The following is a 21483-nucleotide window of genomic DNA, read 5'->3' as shown; positions in this document are numbered from 1 at the left end:
TAATAATCATACAATGTGACCCCAAGCTTATAAAATTTCAGCCATCTTTGCAGAAGCATCAGTGCACAGATTACGTTAAAAGTAAATAGAATGTTCAATTTATTGCAAAATCGACAATTATTCAAAAAGCTCCTCTAATAGTGAAAGAGGATAAAAGTAATTTAGACCAGTAAAAGAGATGGAAATCAATAGACTCCCTCCACTGTAAGGCGCTTTTTAAAAAACGCTCTCACAGAATGGCACGCAGAATGTTCAGGCAGCAAAGGAAGAAAAAAAAGTGCAGGCTTATATTGATGAAAACACGATTTTTAAAGATTGTTACCAAATACTTGCGTCTTCGGGGTGATAAAATGTATAGAAACCTAGAAAATGAGCCAAGGTTTTGGGGGAAGACTCACTGCATGGGCAAAGTAAAATAGACTTAAGATCAAATAATTCTCTTTGGGAAACAGCTGACATCTGATAGACTTCATGCAAAATTTCGCATGTTTTAATATATACCAATTTTTTTTTTTTGGACCTATTGCGTTTAGGGAAGACAATTCTTATGTGTAATAGTGCAAAATGTGTATGCCGCCATCAGTTCTTGATACATGCTCACGTGTGGTTTCTTAACAGTGAACTTGCAAGATCTTTGCAGTGTATTCTGTTGCAGGTGTAATATAAATTTGGGAAACCTTACACTTTATTTATTTGGTCTCTCATTGCTGGGGCTACACCTACAAACCACAATAATAAATGAATACTTAGAAGCATATTTCTCTTATCTTGTATGTTACTTGATGATAAAGGCAAGTTAAACTTTCACGGGCACAAGGAATGATTCTCCATAATTCATTTTGCTTTTCTAACCACAGGAAGTTTGACAGCTTTGGTGTATCAACATTCCATCACTCCACTGGCACTGCCCTGCAAACTACTCATCCCTGACAGAGGTATGCTTGGTTAACCACAAATGAAGGAAATGAAGTAAAGTGATGCTTGACTCGAGAGCCGTAATGAATTAATTTTTTTTTTAGAAATCTGTTTAAATGAGCCAGTGAATTTGCAGAGAGAGAGCGCTTTAAGTTAAAGCTATTTGTTGTGAAGCAACAGTTCTGTGCAGAGTGTATTTCCATAGGAGAGTCACCCCAAAAAAAGATACTAGAGAAAGTAAATGTATAGAGCGGCATAGTATGTATTGTAGTCGGATTGCTGATCTTGTTGTGTTTGTATGCTTGTTTCAACCAGCATGTTGTCACAATATAGGCACACTGTAGGACTAATCTTTTCCTTATCTCAGACAAATACAATGTTGGTTATCCTGTAATGTAGAAATAACATTTGCTAATCATAAATGTTCCAAGTGACTGCATTTTCAGATGTTCCAAATATGAGCTATGAACTCAAATATGTATTATGGTTTTACATGAAGACAAGCCATATCTCGATATCATAGCTACCGGAAGGCAAGTTCACTGCTGAATGATTCACAGTATCTGTATAGACCTCTTATTTGCACGTGTTATTATTGAGTACTTGCCTTTGAAAGATGGCTTTATCAGCGACCATCGCTATTCATGTATGGGATCTATTTTGCCTACCCACAGCACAAAAGGGTGGGTTCATCCGGTACGAAAATGGAAGGGTATAGTCATGATGCCAAGATTTGTTGTATAGAGGGCATTGAGATGTTGCCACCGCACTATGATTCTTTACATTTTGTTCATCCACACACCCTGTGAGACACTTATAATTTGCAAGTGTTGTGGAGCTATTGGTGTTTTTGTTTGTATATATGTGCATTTTAAGTATACTGCAGAGTTTACAGCTTAGAAAATCAGAAAGGATTTCTAAAACGCATGTATTTTCTGAAGTATTTCTTTTATTAAGCTTTGATTTCCTACCTGCGGGTTCTTTTCGCTTTGTTTGATTATCTGCATGTTTTATCAATGTTGCTGGACAGTAATTTTTCTGTGTTGGGAAAGCAACACAAAATCTGGATGTCTATTGCAGACTGGGATTGGGAGCAGGCCGAATAATTACCTGAACATAGGTTTTGTAATGAGCCTCAGTTGCAAACAACTTAGTTCAGCTGAGCACTCTGTAATAATTAAAATGAATCATTTATTAGCTGAGAGAGAAATTTTAAATTTAGCCACTCAATTTCCTCTTTGGCACTGGCGTGCTTAAAACCTGATTTTTTTTAAATGACTCGAGTACTCTGAAGCGGATGTTAAGCTTTAAATACATTATTTTGTGCATAATGTATTCACTCAAAGATATGCCAGCAGTGTCTTTGTGTGTCAGTTTGGTATGTCCTCATTAATCATTTTTCTTATTACTATTTTATGGTAGATCCATTGGAGGAGATGACCGAGTCATCCATGCAGAATGCTGCAAACTCAGCTGCTGAACTATTGAAACAAGGGGCAGGTCAGTGCATCTGTCTCTCTCTAGATATTATACAACTGTCTTTAATGATAAGATATTTGTAAAAAGACATTTTGTAATTATTTATACAATGAATAGTTGTATTTCTACGTCCATTTCATCCATGTTTACCATGTGAGAATGCAAGTGTGTAGATGGAAAGAGAAAATATATTGTTTACATGTATTGTGTCCAAAAATGCAGAAGCCTCCTGCATTCTCTATACCACCCTCTGTAGGATTCCCTTCAAATTTCACCTTTCATAACCATTTTTTGCTTGAATTTAATGTAGGGCTTGGGTTAAAGATTTCAAGTCCTACCGTTTTCACATCTACATGTTTGACCTCCTCGGGCTCTGTATTATATGTATGACAACTGCACCCGTCTTCAAAACAGGATTGTTTAGAAGAGGGATCTCTGAAACCGCAATTGCTGAATATAACTACATTCACAAAAGTAACTGGGCTTGTATGCTTCGAGCATCCCAACATTTACTAGCAACAAGTATATAAAGGAATATATTCTCTTTGTCTTCAAGCTGTTCTTCCTATTGTGAGAATAGCTCACTTTTCTGGCGTGTTCACACAAGTGCGCCTTTGGAAGCAGAAAGTGCATACTTTACTACAGTTTCTAGTTTTCAGTGTTTTTGAATTAATGCAGATCCAAAGCACCTACATGACCCGGTTCTTGCTTGCCCATTTTGACTCCCAGTGCAGGGTAACTTGAAAGCTGGTATTGCGATGAATTTGCAGTACAACCTGTTAAAGCTGTGCTCTTAAATGGTTTGGTGTAAAGAGGAAAAGAAATAGAAATGTTGTTTTCATACAGAATAAATAACTCCAGTCTCCTTGCAGGGAAATGCACACTAAAGATATGCTCATTAGTAAGTGTATTGGACGTGGGTCAAGCTGGCAGGTGAACTTGTCAGATCTCCTTGCCACTTACTGTTCATTATTTCGACACCATTTCTCACTCCATACTGATTGACAGGCTGGAGGAGAATGGTGTCGAGGGCAAAGCTCTGAAATGGATCAGATCTTACTTATCCCTTCGCACTTTCCAGATCTCCTCTTCGGAGGCATGTTCTGAGGTATTCCACTCTCCTCATGGAGTGCCGCAGGGATCCATCTTGAGCCCTCTGTTTTTTAATTTGTACCTACGACCACTAGCCAATCTTGTAGAAAACCTTGGTCTAAGTTTAATGACTTATGCAGACGACTCGCAAGTCCTGTTTTCACTCTCCAAATCCGACTTGTCTGTCCCTTCTGCATTAAAAGTGGGCCTCCAAAAAATATTTAGTTGGATGTCAGCCAACCAACTTAAATTAAATGGAGATAAAACAGAGGTCCTATTGTTGGGAAATAGTAAAGACCTCTGGAACGACTCCCACTGGCCATCATCATTAGGCAAACTCTCACCTTTAGCCTCTCAGGTTAGAAACCTTGGGGTCACTATAGATGACAGTCTTTCCATGACTCAACAAGTAAATAAAGTGGCAGGTATTTGCTTTACCATTCTTAAATGGTTACGCAAAATAGTCTGGATGTTGCCACCCACTACCCAGAAGACCGTGGTCAATGCCTTAGTGACATCTCGACTCGACTACGGTAACATCTTATACCTGGGTTCAAACAAGGCAGTGATAAAGCGTCTTCAATTAGTGCAGAACGCTGCGGCCAGACTGCTCTGCAAAATCCCTAAATCCGCCAGGATTACCAAACACCTGAGGGAGTTGCATTGGCTTAAGGTTGAAAACCGTATTCGTTTCAAGGCCCTGAGTTATTTATTTAAAATCAAAGCCGGCACTGCCCCCAAATATTTACAGGCGCTTGCTAAACCCTACCTCCCAAACCGCAGTCTTCGTTCAGGCACAGCTGCAAATTTTGCAGTTCCAAGGTTTAAATGGGCCAGAATAGGAGGGAGATCCTTTTCCTACCTGGGCCCAACGTTGTGGAATTCACTGCCTATTCACATACGCAAGGAGGAAAGCTACATGAATTTCAGAAAAAGTGTTAAAACATGGTTATTTAACAAATAAATGCTTTGACTATTCTCTCTCCAGTGGTATTGTGTTCATGCTGGTCCGGCGCCGGGAAACCCTTTGTGGGTAGCTGTGCGCCTTACAAGTGCTATAAAATATATATAAATAAATATAATTATTCAGGAAAATGCAAAACTATCTAAAAAGTGTACACACGCCAAGCATTTTGTTCCCAATATCTCACTTTGGGGAGAACAAAGATTCATACCCTGTTTTGCGTATTCATATTCTCCTGCAGCTCCCAAAGTTCAAATAAGCTTGTCCATACTATGACTTGAACAGGACCTGACTTGCTTCCTAGAAGGTACTTACAGTGTGAAACTTCAGCATATGTATTTTCACATTAAAAGTTTAGAAAACTGCTGAAGTTCTTTTGCTATGCGATAGGATGAAAGAATTACTAGAACAACACCCTGTGCGGGTAGCAGCATCAGCTGCCCAGGGCCGGCCCAAGGCATGTGCAAACTGTGCACCTGCACAGGGCCGCCAAACCCCAGGGGCCGCCACGAGGATCGGATCGGAAGGATCACTGGCGGCCCCCTGGCAGGATTTGGCGGCCTCCGGGCAATGCGTGAGCGTTGTTGTTTTCACTGCAGCCGCGTAGCTAGGGGAGGAGAGGGTGGGGGGCGGTCCGCACCAGGCGGCACAATTTCGGGGGCGTCGCGTGGCACTGTGGCCTTTTGCGGCCTTTATTATTTATGTGGGCCTTGGGACACTGTGTATTGTCCACAAATAAATTAGAAAGGCTGTGCGTGGCCCAGTTTGAAAGTGCGCGCAGCTGTTCTTCAAAAATTGCGGTCGCAACGTCCCGGTCCTGACTCCCGCGTTTTAATTTGCTGCCAGCATTTCAATTTGCTACTGTCCGTCCGTCCCAGCCTCCAGGCCCGTCAATCAGACTTGTAGCGTGCGAGCACTACCAATAACGGCCCTGGGGCGACATTAAATCATGTATTATTTTTTCTGGCCCTGCCCCCGCGTCGCGATTAGTAGGACGTAGCAGTTAGCGTCAGGCGCTTCACCGCTACGCGCTCTCGCGCTCATTTTGGCCTGGGGCAGTCGGCGCTGTTCTGCTCTCTAGTCATCCACCCCTGGCTCCCTTGTATAGACACAGACTTTGGAGTGCATCATTCACGAGTGAGGTAAGAGAGCTTTCAGTGGGTAGCATAGATACCAACGGGGCTTTAAGTGGGATATAAAAAATGGGGGGGGGGGGTTCACTCAAAGGCGGGTGGCCGATTTAATTAAGGGCGTGGTTTTAAGACACACTAAAAAGCTTGTATTTTGCTGTTTCTGTCATTGCATTCGGATATGTGATCAGCCCTGTATGTGATACATCATGCTCACTCTGTCTAGGATTTGATGAGATTTAAAAATAATGTAGGAGAACTTGGTGTGGTTTCCCTGCCCACTCAAGGAGGCAACAATAACATGCATGGTGCCAGGCGTGTGCTCCACTGCTCTCGCCTTCTGCTTCTTGTTGGAAGGGCCTCTCAACATATCAGAAGGGAAGGGTGAGGGGGGACAGGACTAGACTCGGCTACGCCATTTTAGCAAAATAATGGGGAGCGGAAACAACCTTGTAGGCCCCTTATAGGAGAGGATGTGGAGAGAGGATGTGGCGCAATGGCCAGAGGGAGCTGCCAACGTTGGCACTGGGGAACCAGGTTCGAGTCTCAGCAGCGGCTAACATCCAGTGATTCTGGGCAAATCACTTAATCTCCCCGTGCCTACCAAAAATTGTGTTCTTGCGTAATATAACTGGTGCTCATGTAATACCTTCAGGTCTTGTTCGCGCTATATAAAACGGAAAAAAACTCTGATTTTATCACAGAACACTTGACCAGTGGACGACATAACTGTTTTAAAGTTTTGTGAAACGAAGCAGCAGCACGCTAATATTTGACAACAGGCACTGACAAAACAGTTACTGCAACTATAAAAAGTTGAACACTTAATTAAAAATAAAATTGGGTTAAACCACAGAGCATGCAAGCAGTTTACAAAGGGTAGCAAGCGTATGTTGCATAGGGGTGGTGACTGCTGCCCAAAATGCCACCTTTAGAAAGTCTTTGGGACATCCTTTTTTATGTTTTCATATATGCTGCCAACAGTGCTTTAAAAATGAAAATAAGTGCAGGTACCCTATATACAACAGTACCTGTTTACTTCTGAAAAGGGTCGGTTCTTTCCCATTAAAGTGTATGAAGTGCAGGTACTCTCCCTCTCCAAATAAAGAAGTGTAGGTACTCAGAACCCGACATTGCAGTCTCATTTAAAGCACTAGCCGTCAAGATGGTCCAGTGAGTTGGGCGTTTCCGTCTGCCCTCTGCAATGATCGCCAGGGCACGAGTTTTAATCCTTGAAACGTCGAGTCAGCGTTCCATCTTCCTAAAGTGAGTAAACTGAGCACTATTAAGTCAAATGACAGAAACATCACTGACCGTTTTGCAGAAACACCCCACTGAGATCCCAAAATCAGAGCATATTTATTGGCACCATTTTTGCTACTTTTGTGATAGGGATTCAGATAAATTCTGGTTTCACCAGGACAAGCAAGACACAAAGTGAAGTCATAGTTGTTACTGTTTTCTAAAAAGCATGTGTAAAGAAAAAAAAAATGTCAGCATTTTTCAAATGTGCACGATTCAGGACTACATCTGAAGGAAAATCAGTCTGCTCCATATTTTATATATATTATATATTAAAGTGTCTTTGCTCGTTCTTTTAAATGAAGAATTGCTCATGGACAATGGCTTGTCTGTTAAAATCTCAATGATCGCATACATTGATTTATAAGCAAAAAAAGTGAGTTGATATGGTCAGCAATGGTTCCACAATCGTTTCCCTGGTACAAAGATCTCTCTGTAATGTGGACTCAGACAAACATTTTGGGGACAATTTCATATTTGAAAAGTGCCAACATTGTGCAAAATGAATTGGACACTGGTATCTGCACCTTAAGTTTATGTAACCTGCCCCAGTCACGTATAGGTATTGAAATGGCATAAGCGAGGCATGAGGCAATATGTAAAATCAAGTTATTTGATTGGGGAGTATTATCACTCTTTTTGTGGTTGGGGGGAGTTGTGCTGGATTCCTGGGGGGCTATTAGTGCACTGGAAATCATAACCATATTTAGACTTGGCTCCGCCCCGTCCGGACCCCCTCTTCCGGGGCCCCCACCTGCGCTTCCTGCACAGGGCCACCATGAGCCTAGAGCCGGCCCTGAGCTGCCTCCTTAACCTCCATTTATTTTTAGAAACTCTCCACTCTTGGAGTCGTCAATGTACCAGCCTCTGTCACAAACTGCAGAGGATCAGGGCTTTCTCACACACTGAATAAAGCATACAGCCCCTTCCCAGGCTAGTTTTTTCAAAGAGCACCACTTCTTGAAATGTTACCCTCATCAACAGGGGAAGCACATGGTACCCCTGGCGCAGTAGCCTTTTACATTTAGTAGTTTTGCAAAGAAGGCTTACTGCTTTAGCTCACACCATAGTGGATCTTAAATCAAGATGTAAATGTAAGGTTATATGGTTTTGCTTATCTTCTGAGGTTGTTACCTGGTGAGCACTGGAATGGAATCCACTGAAAGTCTTAAGTTTGCAAAAGGGCTGCCATACCTCAAACTTTAATCATCAGAAACTGTGTGGGTCGGGGTTAGAAGAGGACACATTTTTAACTAATAGACCTCATTAGTGAACAATGTCATGGCCAGGGTCATTTGCTTCACAACAACATTGTTGTTGCTCTTTTTTCTGTATTATTAAAGATTGATGCATCTTTGTAACATTGCTTCACTTGAAACCAGTCCCTTTTTTATCTGGCCAGTTTACAAAGTAATTGACACATTTTGGGTGCCAGAATAACAATTTACATTTAGCTACACTAACTATTGTTAGGTATTTAGAGCTCTATATTATTTCATTGGAAAGTTTGAGCGCTTTGTTTCCTGACCTACCTCCTGTTCTGTGTTGTCAATCCGCTGTAAAGCTACAGTGGAAATTACCAGTATCTGTCCTATGTATGCACAAGTGACTGATTGGCCTTGCACATACAGCTATTTCATTTATCTACAGATCTTTCCCCCTCCTTCTACTAACACATGCAGTTTGAAGGAATTCCCCACTTAAAATTTGACTGATTATGAAAGACTGCGTTGTGGCAAGGACAAGTTGGGGCTGGCAAGGCTGTTCTGAGAAAGTGTTGGTACCCTTGCCAGATAGTGCTTGCTGTATATATTGTACTATCTTACTGTACACCCACAAAAGCAATTATGGGTAGGAGGCATGTCATTCTGGTGGAGTACATTGTCTTTTGAGGTTTTACACTTTTATTGTGATGGTAATCAAAGTCGAAACCTCCTTTGAATAAGTATATTCTCGTCCTTCAGGGTAGAGGGTGAGAAATTGTTTTTATTAGTTTCTCACAGTGGAAATGAGTAATCGTTGGAAGAGGTGAAGAATTGTTCTCATCTGAATCATAATACATTATTAGGTTTAAAGTAGTTAAACTCATTAAAGGGCTGTTTACCACGAATCACATTCATTGTTGAGTTTGCCACATCATGCAAGGCACATAACGTACTGCTCTCAGACTAAATCTCAAACTAACACACTACCAGAGTAAGAAACCTAGTACTTACTTAACCACCAAGAAGGCCCTGGTTCCTTGAGTAAGGGGTAGTAAGGCACAATACAAAAGCTAAAATACAGTTCAACCAAATCAAGATAACTGCATGAATTGTTGTCCTTACTGAAATATTGAAACCACTTCTTGCTTGTCAATAGAAGACTTATGTTGTATGTGGTTTTCCTAAACTAAGCATTTTCTACAGCCAGCAAAGTGGCATAAACATTGTAAAATGCCTACCCTATAATGTCCTCTTGTGAACAAAGACCCTGATTTGTGGAGTGGCTTAGAATATGGGCAGATGCTTTTTAGGTAAGTGCAGCAGAATGAATGCACCTGTGTTATTGGAAGTAAAAAGGTGTTTTAATATCCTTGCATAATGAATAGCATAATGTCTACTGTATTTCAGTGCTAAACTTAAGATGTCCATAGGTGGAGAACCACCCTCTGGAGAGTGTTTCCACCTCAGACTGACAAATGCACCTAAAGTTGTCATACGCTGTTTGATAGTTTTTTAAAGACAACCATTCAAATCAATGTGAACAAAATACATTTTTGATCAGGGAAAAAACTGTTAGTTGGCTTTAAAATGCAGTCATTTGCTGTGTGATCTTGTAAGGGGTGCCTATATCTGAACAGAGAAATTAAGTACTGTTTAACCTTAGTTGCTCTGTGCTTTCTTAGGACCGTGATCGTTTAGCTGTTCACTTTGTACAAGCTTAGTCTCCTGACATCTTCAAATGTCCGATTGGCTATAACTCTGCAATCTATGGTGGTCCAGATGTCGTTGACGACAGCTTCCTCAACTTTATTCAGTTCGGGAGAGCTATGACTCAAATTATAGGATTCACCGTGAAACGAGACCATTTAAATGTTAAAGCCTTAGCACCACTGGTCTTCCTTAGTTAAGGCTGGATACTCCACTTATAGGACTGTCTCTTTAAATGTACAACTGTGCAATGTCGAACCTGGCAATATCCTTCAAAATTCTACAGTGAACTTCTAGTGTTTGAAAAGAACATGATGTTTTGCTCTTTTTAACGTTAAGTCTTACAACAATGCTTTTTGCGTTGTACCTATTGAAAACAGAAGATTGGGCCAGGTAGGTGCATCATGCAAATAATACTACATGAAAGGCTCAAATTTACATGAAAGGCTCAAATTTGGTTCATGGATATTTTGGCACACATATATGTATGGCTGCGATCTGCAAAAGGTCATTGAACACATTATATTTGTACAAACTAATAGCCCAAGGTTGAAGGTTAGGTGTATGATGTACATTTTTCAAATTCTCTATGACTCTTTTTCATACAGGTCATTTCAAAACGTCCTTGAACTAAATACCTTTCCTGCTTTTTCTTTTGTTTTTCCCCCCACAGCATGCAATGTCTGGTATCTGAACTCGGTGGAAATGGAGTCTCTCACGGGCTATCAAGCAGTGCAGAAAGCACTGAGCATTACACAGATACAGGAGCCACCACCCATCTCAACTGTGGTGCACTTCAAGGTGTCTGCCCAGGGGATCACGCTGACTGACAATCAGAGAAAGTAGGTCACGCAAATGCTACTGGATAGACCGATGGTGGTGAAGCATCTTCTTTGTTTTTTAATATCTATGTGCAGATACATCCATGGCCCAGAATCATCTTTAATCTTTTGCACGAGTCTTCATTCATTTATTAAATTATTTGCCAGTAAAGGCTTCCCTCCTCTCCCTTCAGTCTCTCTAGGCTCTCTGCTTTCTGACCCACAATAGACCCTAGTTTGTAAGGATATAGGTTTGGTATTTACTGAGTCGCATAATTCATTAGTGGTGTTGAAATATCTTATTTTAAGATATATGCCTTTAAAGTCAATGGTTTTCATGAAAAATTGGAGTGTGGTAGTAGGCGAGAATACAGGAGCCACCTACCCAATATGCAAAGGTCCGCAGAGATGGATAGAGGCTTTTGATAGTGGGGCTGTCTCCCTAATAGGAACCTCAGTCTGTGACTGTCGGGGAGCAAGTGGAGCAACATATGTGCCCAATGACAATCTATATGTGACACAACTTCTGTCTATTGCCCAAGAATAGGCAAGGGGGAGAGGGCACCAGTGTATGTCTTAGAAACCCGTGTGTGAATTGGTTTCTACTCACTCCATCTCCCCTTGGCGTGAGGTCTGTAAAAACATACCTTCGTGGGCAAATCTCACAAGGGGAACCTCTGTTCAGCAAATACATATCTTCTAAGAGGTCCTTTTATCATGTGTTTCCAGATATGACTGTTTTTTAATTTTTGCACGCACAGGCATTACTGTTTGTTGGAACGAAATTTCCACATCAATGCATTTTCTTCTGTAATGAGCTATTTGTCTTACTGAAGTATACTCTTTTTGAGCTTGCGGATGCCCTGCAATATTTTAGGAAACATATTATGCCTCAGCTTTTGCATATTAACTACTTTCTGATTTCTTTGGAACTGTTTTGACTATTCCATAATTATGTACCCATTGTTATACAATTGTTGTTATCTTTTGTTCCCAGGCTCTTTTTCCGAAGGCATTATCCTGTCAACACCGTCATTTTTTGTGCCCTGGATCCACATGAGAGAAAGTAAGCATGTTTCAATTTAACTGATAAGCCTTTTCCTTTCTGTCTAATTATTTGAAATGTAATGAGGCATGTCAAATAGCCTGAATTTCAAATACATCCAAGGCTTTAACAGAATGTCTTAAGTGATGACCTTCAACCAGCCAGTGGTCTCCTAACAATTAATGACAATAAAGGTACTAATTACATGAGGGTTTATTTATGAGGAGAGTTTGATGTTTCTGAGGTTCATGGCGGTTGTCTATGAAGCTTAAATTATACTTTGGCATTTGAAAGGGATCTGCCCCTGAATTAAATACAGTGCAAATTCACACTCAATTATTTACTTTTACGAAAGTCAAAGGCCCCCGTCCTCTAAGCTAATTATGTGCATGTCAGATGTAAGCCTGGAAAGTTATTTTTACGTGTGCAAAATCATTTCTCTAAATCGGATGTTAGGTTTGCACTTGCTAGTGAATTTACTCACACTAAGATTTTTCTGAGTAAATCTACAACGAGGAGTGAGTGTGACAAGTTGGGAACGGTTTTGAGTTTGTGAACACCCACAAAAGTGCACATGATTAGGTATTCTCACACTTTACAACCTCTTTCCATCCTGGTAGGAATCGAAAATGTACTGTTGTTAAGGGCATTGTTAAATCCCTTTTCACTGTCTGAGGGGGAAGGAAGGGTTTTTCCTATATAGATTTTTTTTTTCTAATGTAGAAAATTTAAATAGAAACGTTACCAACTGCATTGTGCTGGTGCTGTGGATTTTGTTACGTTTTTTTTCGTAAGCAGGTAGTCTTCATTAGAATTTCCCTCGAGTGTGCCAGGAAACATCCAACTGTCGTAGGATTCCTGTCGTAACTTGGGAACCTTTAGTGAATTGAAAAAAGTTGAGATCTGCACCAAAGCAAAGTTTGAAACCTCCTAGTGCTGTCTTTTATTTTCCAACGTGGGTTCTAATTGTCACTTTTTAGAAAACTCCTGACTTGAGGCCAAAGGTAATCTCTTATATCAATTCATGAACATCTCTTTAAAGCATTGCTTTTCCCCAAAATGAGCACCAATAAAGGAACTGCATATTATTTTGAATGGATCATGAATTGGCCATACGCTAACAATGAAAGAAGTCATTTTACTATGCTGCAGTTGTTCTACAGATATATTATTTCACTTCCATCTTTATCAGACCGTCTAAAACAACTTTTTTGGTATGCTACCGATTTCATTTGTATATAATTAAAAGTTATACTGATTTAACTACCTTGTGAAAACGTTTAGTCTTCACCACAATTGGATTCTGTGGAGGATAAGATTCCACAACTTTAGCTTAACTGGTGGAGTGAACTTAGCAACTACTATCCTCAATTTGCAGATAAAATGTACGTTTATTTCGAGATGCAAATTTAGAAGTGACACACCTAACATCTTCTGTCTTTTTCTATTCTCTTTATTTTTTTTCCTGTTAAATCAGATGGACAAAAGATGGACTGTCAGCAAAGTAAGTAGCTCTAAAGTGTCGAGTTTTAATTGTGTGTATGTGTGTGACCTATTTTCCCCTCTTGTAAAGTAAATAGAATAGCTGAACTAGCGTAAAAATATGACAAGAGCTGAATTCAGCTTAATATATCAGTCATCATCTATCCATACGATGTCCAGTGACCTATTTTCTAATATCTTTGTGCTGGGAGAGCTGATTATTTGCTTTTAAGTCAGCAGAATTCATGCTGCTTTATCTGCTATCTTTGCCACCTAAAGCAGCTGCTGCTCATAAGAGGTGCTGTAGGGCCTTAACAGCACTTTTCAGTGTGGCAGTCTACCCTCTTGCAGGGGATTGGTCAGTCTTAAACAAGATGATATGCATTTTCCTTACATTTCTGTCTTGTGGGTGTAGGGCCGGAGAGATGCCACAAATGTCCCTTTACATCCCTCAAGATGACAGCCTTTGGAGAGTATGATAGTCTACAACACAGTATCTCAGCACCTTTAGTTTTTTTTTAAATGAGCTCAGTGAAGGTTGTTTGGAAGGGGGTGATTGAGACATTTATCCATATCATGTATAAGACTTCCTCTTTACTGAAAGTCTTTATTGAGCATCAGTCAGGAAGTTTTAAGAGTACATGTACTACCTTCGTCATATTGGAGCTTGCCATAATCTGATAAGTAATATTTCTTTATTTTCTTCTGTAGAGTGTTTGGCTTTGTTGCGAGGAAGCAAGGCAGTGCCAACGACAACATATGCCACCTTTTTGCAGAACATGATCCAGAGCAACCTGCCAGTGCCATTGTGAACTTTGTATCAAAGGTCATGATTGGTTCTCAGAAGAAAAACTGAAGTTGCCCTACATTACATGTGCAGACTCCATAACGAGCACTTCATTGCCTTTCTCACCTGGAGCGGTGTGTGTCAGACACTTGACCACTGCTCTCAAGATGGCAGTTTTCTATGATGTATAAAGTTAAAGAGAAAGAGTGTGGAAAGGGAAACTAAATCCAAGGCCATATAAACTTTATATACTTTTTCCAAATGACTTGTCCTAATGTTGCAGGACGTTTTGGGTAACACAGGAACAGAAAAAGTATGAGGCAAAGACTGGATTGAATTACACCACAGCTAGTTCAATTGAGTGTAATCGTCAAGTTGATTGGTTCTTTTTGAGCTGTGGTGCCATTTTGCATATAGTATGAAGACAGCAACAAGAAGACAAAATGCGCAGAAGTGGACCAAACATTGGTATTCTGATAATTAAATGAGTCACATCATGTCTACACTTCAACTGTTAAGCCTACCTTACGGTAGTAGGCGTCTTGCCCATCAATGGGTTACCTTAAGAATGTAACAAGGATGATTGTCAAAGAGTGAAGGCTATGCTTCAGGGATTGCATGGTTGCACCAATCCACCACAAACTGATATCACCACATTAGATGTTTTTGAGGTCACAATTTAATTTATTTTGATTTTTCTGCTTTTCCTCTCACTTTTATAATCGGCGTGAAAGCAAATCTGTTGCAGCTTCTTAGCAAGATTCAGTATGTAAGACAATGAAGGTATGTGCAAGTTGATTCTACTGAGGAAGTGTGAAGAGAGAATTTTAATCTGGACAAGCATACGCTGACCATGTTCCACCACTGCTTTGGGTGAGATTTTGTTTTCTGTTAGACCTGTGGACTGTGCCACTGGCAAGCAATGATATTCTGGCCAACTATTTAAAAAATATTTTTTCTATGGCATAGTAGTTTAATTCCAAAAAGAGCTTGTATTGACTGCAGTTGTCTCATGTGCTGTATTGTATGCCTGCCTTTATTTCCATATTGGTAACACCACAAAGCACTGTGCAGAATATCTTTTTAACATGAACATCTGATGAGATCTCTCTACCTTTGAAACATGGTTAGCTGAGCTTATCTATGAACCTTGTGATGGTGGCTGTTGGATTTATGTGTGGTGGAACTTGTAGTGTGCAGCTAAGGCTGCTAAAAGATGAAAAAAGGTTAAGTGAATTGTGAAAGGAGAAGGAATAATGTGGATCTGGGGCTTACTGGTTTTAGAGAAGCTCAATTTTAAGGAAGTAAAGTGAGTGGAAATGTATGTTAAATCAAAAAAAAATGGATTTCCCATTTCTGTTCCTCCCAATACCAGGCTATGTATTGTATAGACAAGGTAAACACTTGTGCCATATTTTCTATTCTCACCCTAAACCATGACATTTTAAAAGTGTCTGCTAAAAAGAAGACCATGTTTGTGCCTTTTATATTTTACTTACAGCTGGTGGGGGTTAACAGTTGCCTCTTTATATTTTTGTATTCATTTGTGTAATTTCTGTTGTATTGTCAAAAGCAAATATAAAAGTATATTTCCCATTCATTTGAATCACTCACTTAAACATTAAGTGTTAATATATCTCCTGTGTGTTCACTGTAATTTCCGATAGCTTTATATTCTTGATGTAAATTTTCCAGTTTTGCATTGTTTTTTCAGCAAAGTAAAAAAAAAACTTATTCGTGTACCCAGCCAATTTCTAACATCCTGTGATTAGGCTTCTTTTTTATTGAAAAATCCCAGCACCATAATGTTTGCCAGCATAAAGCATTCTGCAAATATCATGCCTTTCCAGGACAGTCAGTCCAAACGTCTGTACATAAGAGTAAGAGCTAAATTTGTTGACTACCATGAAATAGTGTAGGGTTGTTATGAGCGATCAAGATGTCCACTTTAGTGAAGGTATTTAACCATCCAAGATAAGCCCCTGGTTCTTTAATTCCTACTGAATGTATCAGTTGCCCTATGTTGCTATTCCTCCTCACTGTTCCGTCAGGATTTTCAGGGACCACTACTGAGAATGAGGGAAACCTCGGGTAAGTGTGTGAACTCTATTTGCATAAGATTGCTTAACCACCAATGAAAACAATCTAAACTGGATTTGGTCTGCCTATAAAGACTTCCTAATAGTGATAATAAAGTCACGTAATTGTAGAATGCATACAAACGTATGCACACTGATGGTATATGAGGGTAAAACAACATAGCATTTCTAATGCCCTCTCCTGGAGCATCTGGGCTTTTGAATGGGAGTTTATTTTAGTATCTGCAAAGTGCATCATGTTGTGTAAGAATAGACACAAACATAAATTTGCCAATCACCAATTTCATTTGAATACTTTTATATTTTCTGTGTGTGCTCTGTTGCAGACATTTTTTTGAGAACATAGTTGGTTCCATTTAATGGTCTAAACTAAACACTGCTACTAAAATACCAAAGCCAAAATGTTCCAAATTACAACTTCTCTGTTTTTCGAACACACCATTTTATGTACACAAAGACCCATGTTTATTTTATAACTTATGAATGTGTGTAAAATGTCAAAATACAGTGAATTTAAGAATTTTAGATGTGGCTTATTTGAGCGTCAAGCAGTGTTTGGATGGCATCCACACCATTGCCAAACAAACATTAATTGAAGCAATCACAGCAAGTGCCTCACGTTTTTGTGAAACATAACCAATTAAAATTTCTCGTTTCTTTTGTAAGGTTTATACACCTTAACATCAAAATATAACCAGCATGTCTCAGTGTGACAATGTTGTCTCATTTCGTACAATTTGTTTAATCACACTCTGACTATGAATTCTTTGCTCTTCAAAGAGGAACAGCATATTGCATTTACTGCTGTTAAGAAAGTATATTTGAAATGGTTGGTCACAGTTCCTGGGTTGGTCACACAAGCAAGTATTAAAAATTTGTATTTTTGTTTGTGCAAGTTGTGCCCTTACAAAATTATTGATAATTCTTGAATCTAGAATACCGCGGAGCAGTGTATCGGTATTTTTTTAAAGAATACTTCTTCCACCGCTTATACCTTTTAAATGGTGTAATATCTTGTGCTTGATTTTCAGTAGAAACAGTTGGTACAAGTCGACTAAGCACACAAAATGAGCTTTCACCCTCTCTGTCAATGACCAACACTTGATATATTCCAGCACTTTCTTATTTTTTCCCCCCATGTTTTTATAGACACTGTGCTAATGTGTCCCACAACTATTTCAATAAAACCTTGAAGAAGGACATCAGCTTGCCACTACTACTTAGCAAGACAAATATAAGCCTACTTTTTAAATGTACTTCTATATCGTACAGTGTTAATAGTTATTAAATCATGTCAGACACCATATTTTATTGAAATGGTGCCAGTGTATCTGCCATTATCAAATGTATCATTCTAATAATGTGCTTTATCTCTTAGTGAGTTCTAAGCTTTTTTCTTTAACCTGTAAAAATGTATCCATTATGTAAATGAATGTTCTATAAGTTTCTTGTATAGTCATTTTCTTTGCTCTTAAAATGTCACCTTGATCCAAATTATAATAAAATTATAAATTTGCTAAGTCTCATGCATTTTCAGTTAGCTAGCAGACTCACTTTGAAGCTTCTTTGCTATGCACTTTGCAAAGAGAACAAATCATTGTAATTCTTAGTACTGCATAATAGAAAGCTCTTCAACATCACATATAGTCCCTTTTGTGTAAAAAAATATACACAATGTTCTTGCCTCAGTTAGTAGTCCAAAGATCTGAGCAATAGTGCAACTCTTGACAAAGAAAACACCCTTTTAGTATCCAGTGCCTGCAAAATAGGGAAATCTAATTCTTGAAAAAGGAAAATACAAATTTCCATTTTTAATGATGAGACTATGTTAGAAGGAAGTTATTCTTAGCTTGCAATAATACACCTGAAGTGCCTAATTCTCTTCTCTTCCCGAGACAGCACCATCTGAACTAACTGTCAGATTCATGATGGAACTTTTGAATTAGAATGTAGCACTATGAACTTCCAATCATGCTTCTGTAGTAGGGGATCTCTGTGTATAGTCATAATATAGTGAATAGTCCCGCCCATGTGCGTGGACCCCGGAGCAATCAAAAATAATCTCTTAAACTGTCAAAACATGCAGAACTGCATCGACACTTAAGAGAGAATTTAAAGACAGATAATGCAGCCTATATCCACAGGCTACACTGTCCAGTACTTCAACTAGAAATTCCATAAAAAACCACAAACAGCACAGCCTGTCCAGGGTTTTCCAAGAGAAAAACCTTGCCTTTAACAGCAAAACCCTCTGGAATGATAGAGAGGAAGAAGTGGACAGACAAGCCCCATAGGCTAGTAACACAAAGAGAGTACAAAGTTCCCCAGTGTGAATGAAAGGATAGAGCGAGTGTGCAACGTAGGGGGGGGGAAATGGGAATACCCTTTTTGGAACTAAAACCCTCACACACCCAGCGAGCTAGGTGTCATGCTTCATCATATGGGTTCTGCTCCTCGTCAGACTGGCGCTGCAATGTCTGACGGGCACCCGTAAAGGGGCTCTTTATCGGAGATCTTTTGTTCCAGCCATATGGTGACTGCGTGTGAGAGGGCAAGGGAAGTGTAGTCGTGAAGTGAAGGTGAGTTAAGAAAGGTAAGTCAATCCACAATATGCTTTATTAGGGTGGTAGACTCCCTTGAGTAAAAGGGGTGGGAGGGGAGATATAAACTAGAAAAGGCTCACAGTAAACTATATACAACCCTCTGGTCAGGTCGCCATGTTTCTTGCCATCATGGCAATTCTTCAGGACCTAGGTGTAACGTACTACACAGTGTGAAAAAAAAGGAAAAATTACAACCTCATCCACTAGGTCAGAAATGGCAGGCCAAGTGGTCCTACTCTGATCAAGCGACCTAGAAATGTAAAAAGCAATAGAGGAGTCAGTATGAAGCTCTATTGCCTGGTAGATTGTTAATATTTCTACATGTTGCACACACTCAATTAAAAACAAGGATGCTGTAAAGCATCACAACAGTGAAAACAAGCTCAAAAGGAGACTGAGGACGAAGGAAATGAAGAGGTATGGAGAGCTATCCTTACCCTAAGGTTTGTCATAGGGTGCCTCGCAGACTGCTCCCGTGGGACCTGCAGAGAGTATGGTAAGGTACCTAGGGAGGAAAATGCCAGATAGAATGCCAGTAATGAACAGGGCAGGGAGTACTAATCGTAATGAAGCTGATCTCGAGGGGCACGATGACAACAACACGGGCAGATGACCGCCTCTCAGATAACCACAAAACCAGCCCTGTGTGAGTATCGTGGTAGCCCCATAGGCGCAATGTAGTGATTGAGGCCAAGTGTGTTGTTAGACACCACCAGCCCGCAGAGAGGGCCGCCACACGAACATCCGATCCCAGGCAGGGGAACCTGCAGAGGGAACGACGGACGCGGTGTGGCCAAACCCCCCGGCCAGTAGCATCCACAGCAGACAACCGTGTGCTTTCTACGAATGGTGGCATCAATCCAGTGCAAATCACGGCAGTGGAGGTTAAAGCACAATCAAGTAGGAGGTAGTGCACGTTGCCCGGTCGCAAGCCGCGTGATCCAAGGAGCGGCACAATGGGTCAACGAAGCTCAGCTTACCTTAATGTCGTGCGGTCATTTGTGTGAAGGTTTTGGTTCCAAAAAGGGTTTTCCCCTTTTCCTCCCCCCCCTACGTTGCACACTCGCTCTATCCTTTCATTCACACTGGGGAACTTTGTACTCTCTTTGTGTTACTAGTTGGTTGGACTTGTACACTGGACCCCGTTAAATATAGTCCAATATGGTTCCCCCTTTGTGTTGATTGAAAGAAAGCCCCATAGGCTGCCATTATGTGGCTCAGAACAGGGTACTGTGCCTTTAAGAGAACTTTCCAGAAGCCTCACAGTATCCCAGAATGCACTGCAGGTCCCTTTTACTTTCAGTTCTTTTTTCCGGCTCCTGCAAGCACGACCCTGGAGCATTGAGCTCTCCCTTTCCAAGGGTTTAATTGGTGATTTTTCACTTTTTTCAAGTTGTTTGAGTGCTTTTCTTGAAGTACTTTGGTGTCTCTTCCTTGTGTTTGTCTTGGGGCACTCTTTATTTGCCAATATGCCTGCATTATTTGACAAATGCCCTGAGTGCTCGAGGAAGAAGGCCAAGTCGGACCCACACGAGGTGTGCATCATCTGCCTTCCCTCATCTCATGTCCCAGAGGAGTGTGACATCTGCCAGGGCTTCTCTAGCAGAACCCTGAGGGATAGATTGAAGATCAGGCTCCAAGGCCTGGAAGACAGAAGACTGAAGGCACAAGGTGGGTCTGGAAGGGCTTCCTCTGCCCATGCTGAGGCCTCTGGGGGGCTCCCCAGGGGCAGGAAGACCAGCAAGCGTCCCCATTCTCCGTCGGTGTCGATTGCACCGACTACGGCGTCGAGAGGGTAGACTGCAGTCTGTTCCCCGTCTCCCCAGCGCTCTGGGTTGAAGCGACGTCGACGCTCCGCGTCGAGGGAGCTGAATAGGCCGCCATCGAGATCACCGGTGACGATTTCGTCATCGTCGGTGTTGAATAATCGACGTCGAGAGGTGGCCCGGTGTCGGCACTTGCCGGCGAGGCGACACCGCCGTTCGCCGTCGGTGAAGAGAAGGAGGTCGTCGTCGAGGGGATCCTCTACGCCCAGGAGGCGTTCGGCATCGAGGAGACGCTCGCCGTCAAGACGAAGATCGCCGTCGAGGCGAAGACGTTCGACGTCATGGAAGAGGCGTTCGGCGTCGAGGAGGAGACGCTCGCTGTCGAGGGGCCGACGCTTGCCGTCGGGTCGACGTTCTTCGACGCCTAAGAGGGGCAGAAGGAGTTCTGGCGCTGGAGTCAGTCGAGCAGACGGCAGGTGCCTATGGGAGATTCTCCAACGCCCCAGCCTAGGACAGAAGGGGGATCACCGGGCTCGGTGTATTCTGAAGTGTTTACGCCTTCTAGGCCGAAGTCGGTTACGCCCCCTCCTCCATTGCCCAGGGGGCCACCGCCGTGGGCTCCCACCCCGCCTCCACTTCAACCTCTTCCTCTACCTCAACCACAACCTCAGCTTCCGGCTGACAGGCCTCCTCCGGTTCCTCTGAGGACGGCTTCGCTACCTCGATTCCCGACGCCACCTAAGGGTACCCCTCGGCCGAGGGCCCCTGCTGGGCCAAAGTCGCCCGCTCCGGTGAAACCGGCTGAGCGTCCGAAGCCCAGGAGATCGCGATCTCGCTCCGGTCGACACAGGTCCTCCACGAGGTCGAGACGGCGTCACAGGAGGCGACGGTCGCGGTCCTGCACGGATTCTTCCGGGACCAGAACCTACTCACCGACTTTGTCGGAATCCCCGGGGACGAGAGTATCGCCGGTGGATGACATCAGCACATTCCAGGACATTCTCCTGAGGGGTGCAGCTAAATTGGGTATCACGGTGACGGTTCCTACTCCAACGACATGCGTGATTTTCGAGACACTGCATAAAA

The 21483-nt window shown here is 41.5% G+C and overlaps 1 protein-coding gene across 6 annotated transcripts in view; it reads left to right on the top strand.

Moving 5' to 3' along the window:
* Positions 1 to 17548, top strand: part of TNS3 (tensin 3) — an 851445-nt gene extending 833897 nt beyond the window's left edge. For all 6 annotated transcript variants that reach the window (XM_078688177.1, XM_078688176.1, XM_078688179.1 and 3 more), the window contains 6 exons: positions 858 to 935; positions 2338 to 2415; positions 10468 to 10636; positions 11613 to 11681; positions 13138 to 13164; positions 13854 to 17548. In XM_078688177.1, coding sequence (XP_078544303.1) covers positions 858 to 935; positions 2338 to 2415; positions 10468 to 10636; positions 11613 to 11681; positions 13138 to 13164; positions 13854 to 13998 — 566 coding nt within the window. In that variant the 3' untranslated portion in view covers positions 13999 to 17548. The remainder of the gene's footprint in view (positions 1 to 857; positions 936 to 2337; positions 2416 to 10467; positions 10637 to 11612; positions 11682 to 13137; positions 13165 to 13853) is intronic.
* The last annotated feature ends 3935 nt before the right edge of the window (positions 17549 to 21483 follow it).

Source organism: Lissotriton helveticus, chromosome 4_1, assembly GCF_964261635.1.
Source record: "Lissotriton helveticus chromosome 4_1, aLisHel1.1, whole genome shotgun sequence".
NCBI classification, from domain to species: domain Eukaryota; kingdom Metazoa; phylum Chordata; class Amphibia; order Caudata; family Salamandridae; genus Lissotriton; species Lissotriton helveticus.
This window is presented reverse-complemented; position numbering and strand designations above follow the sequence as displayed.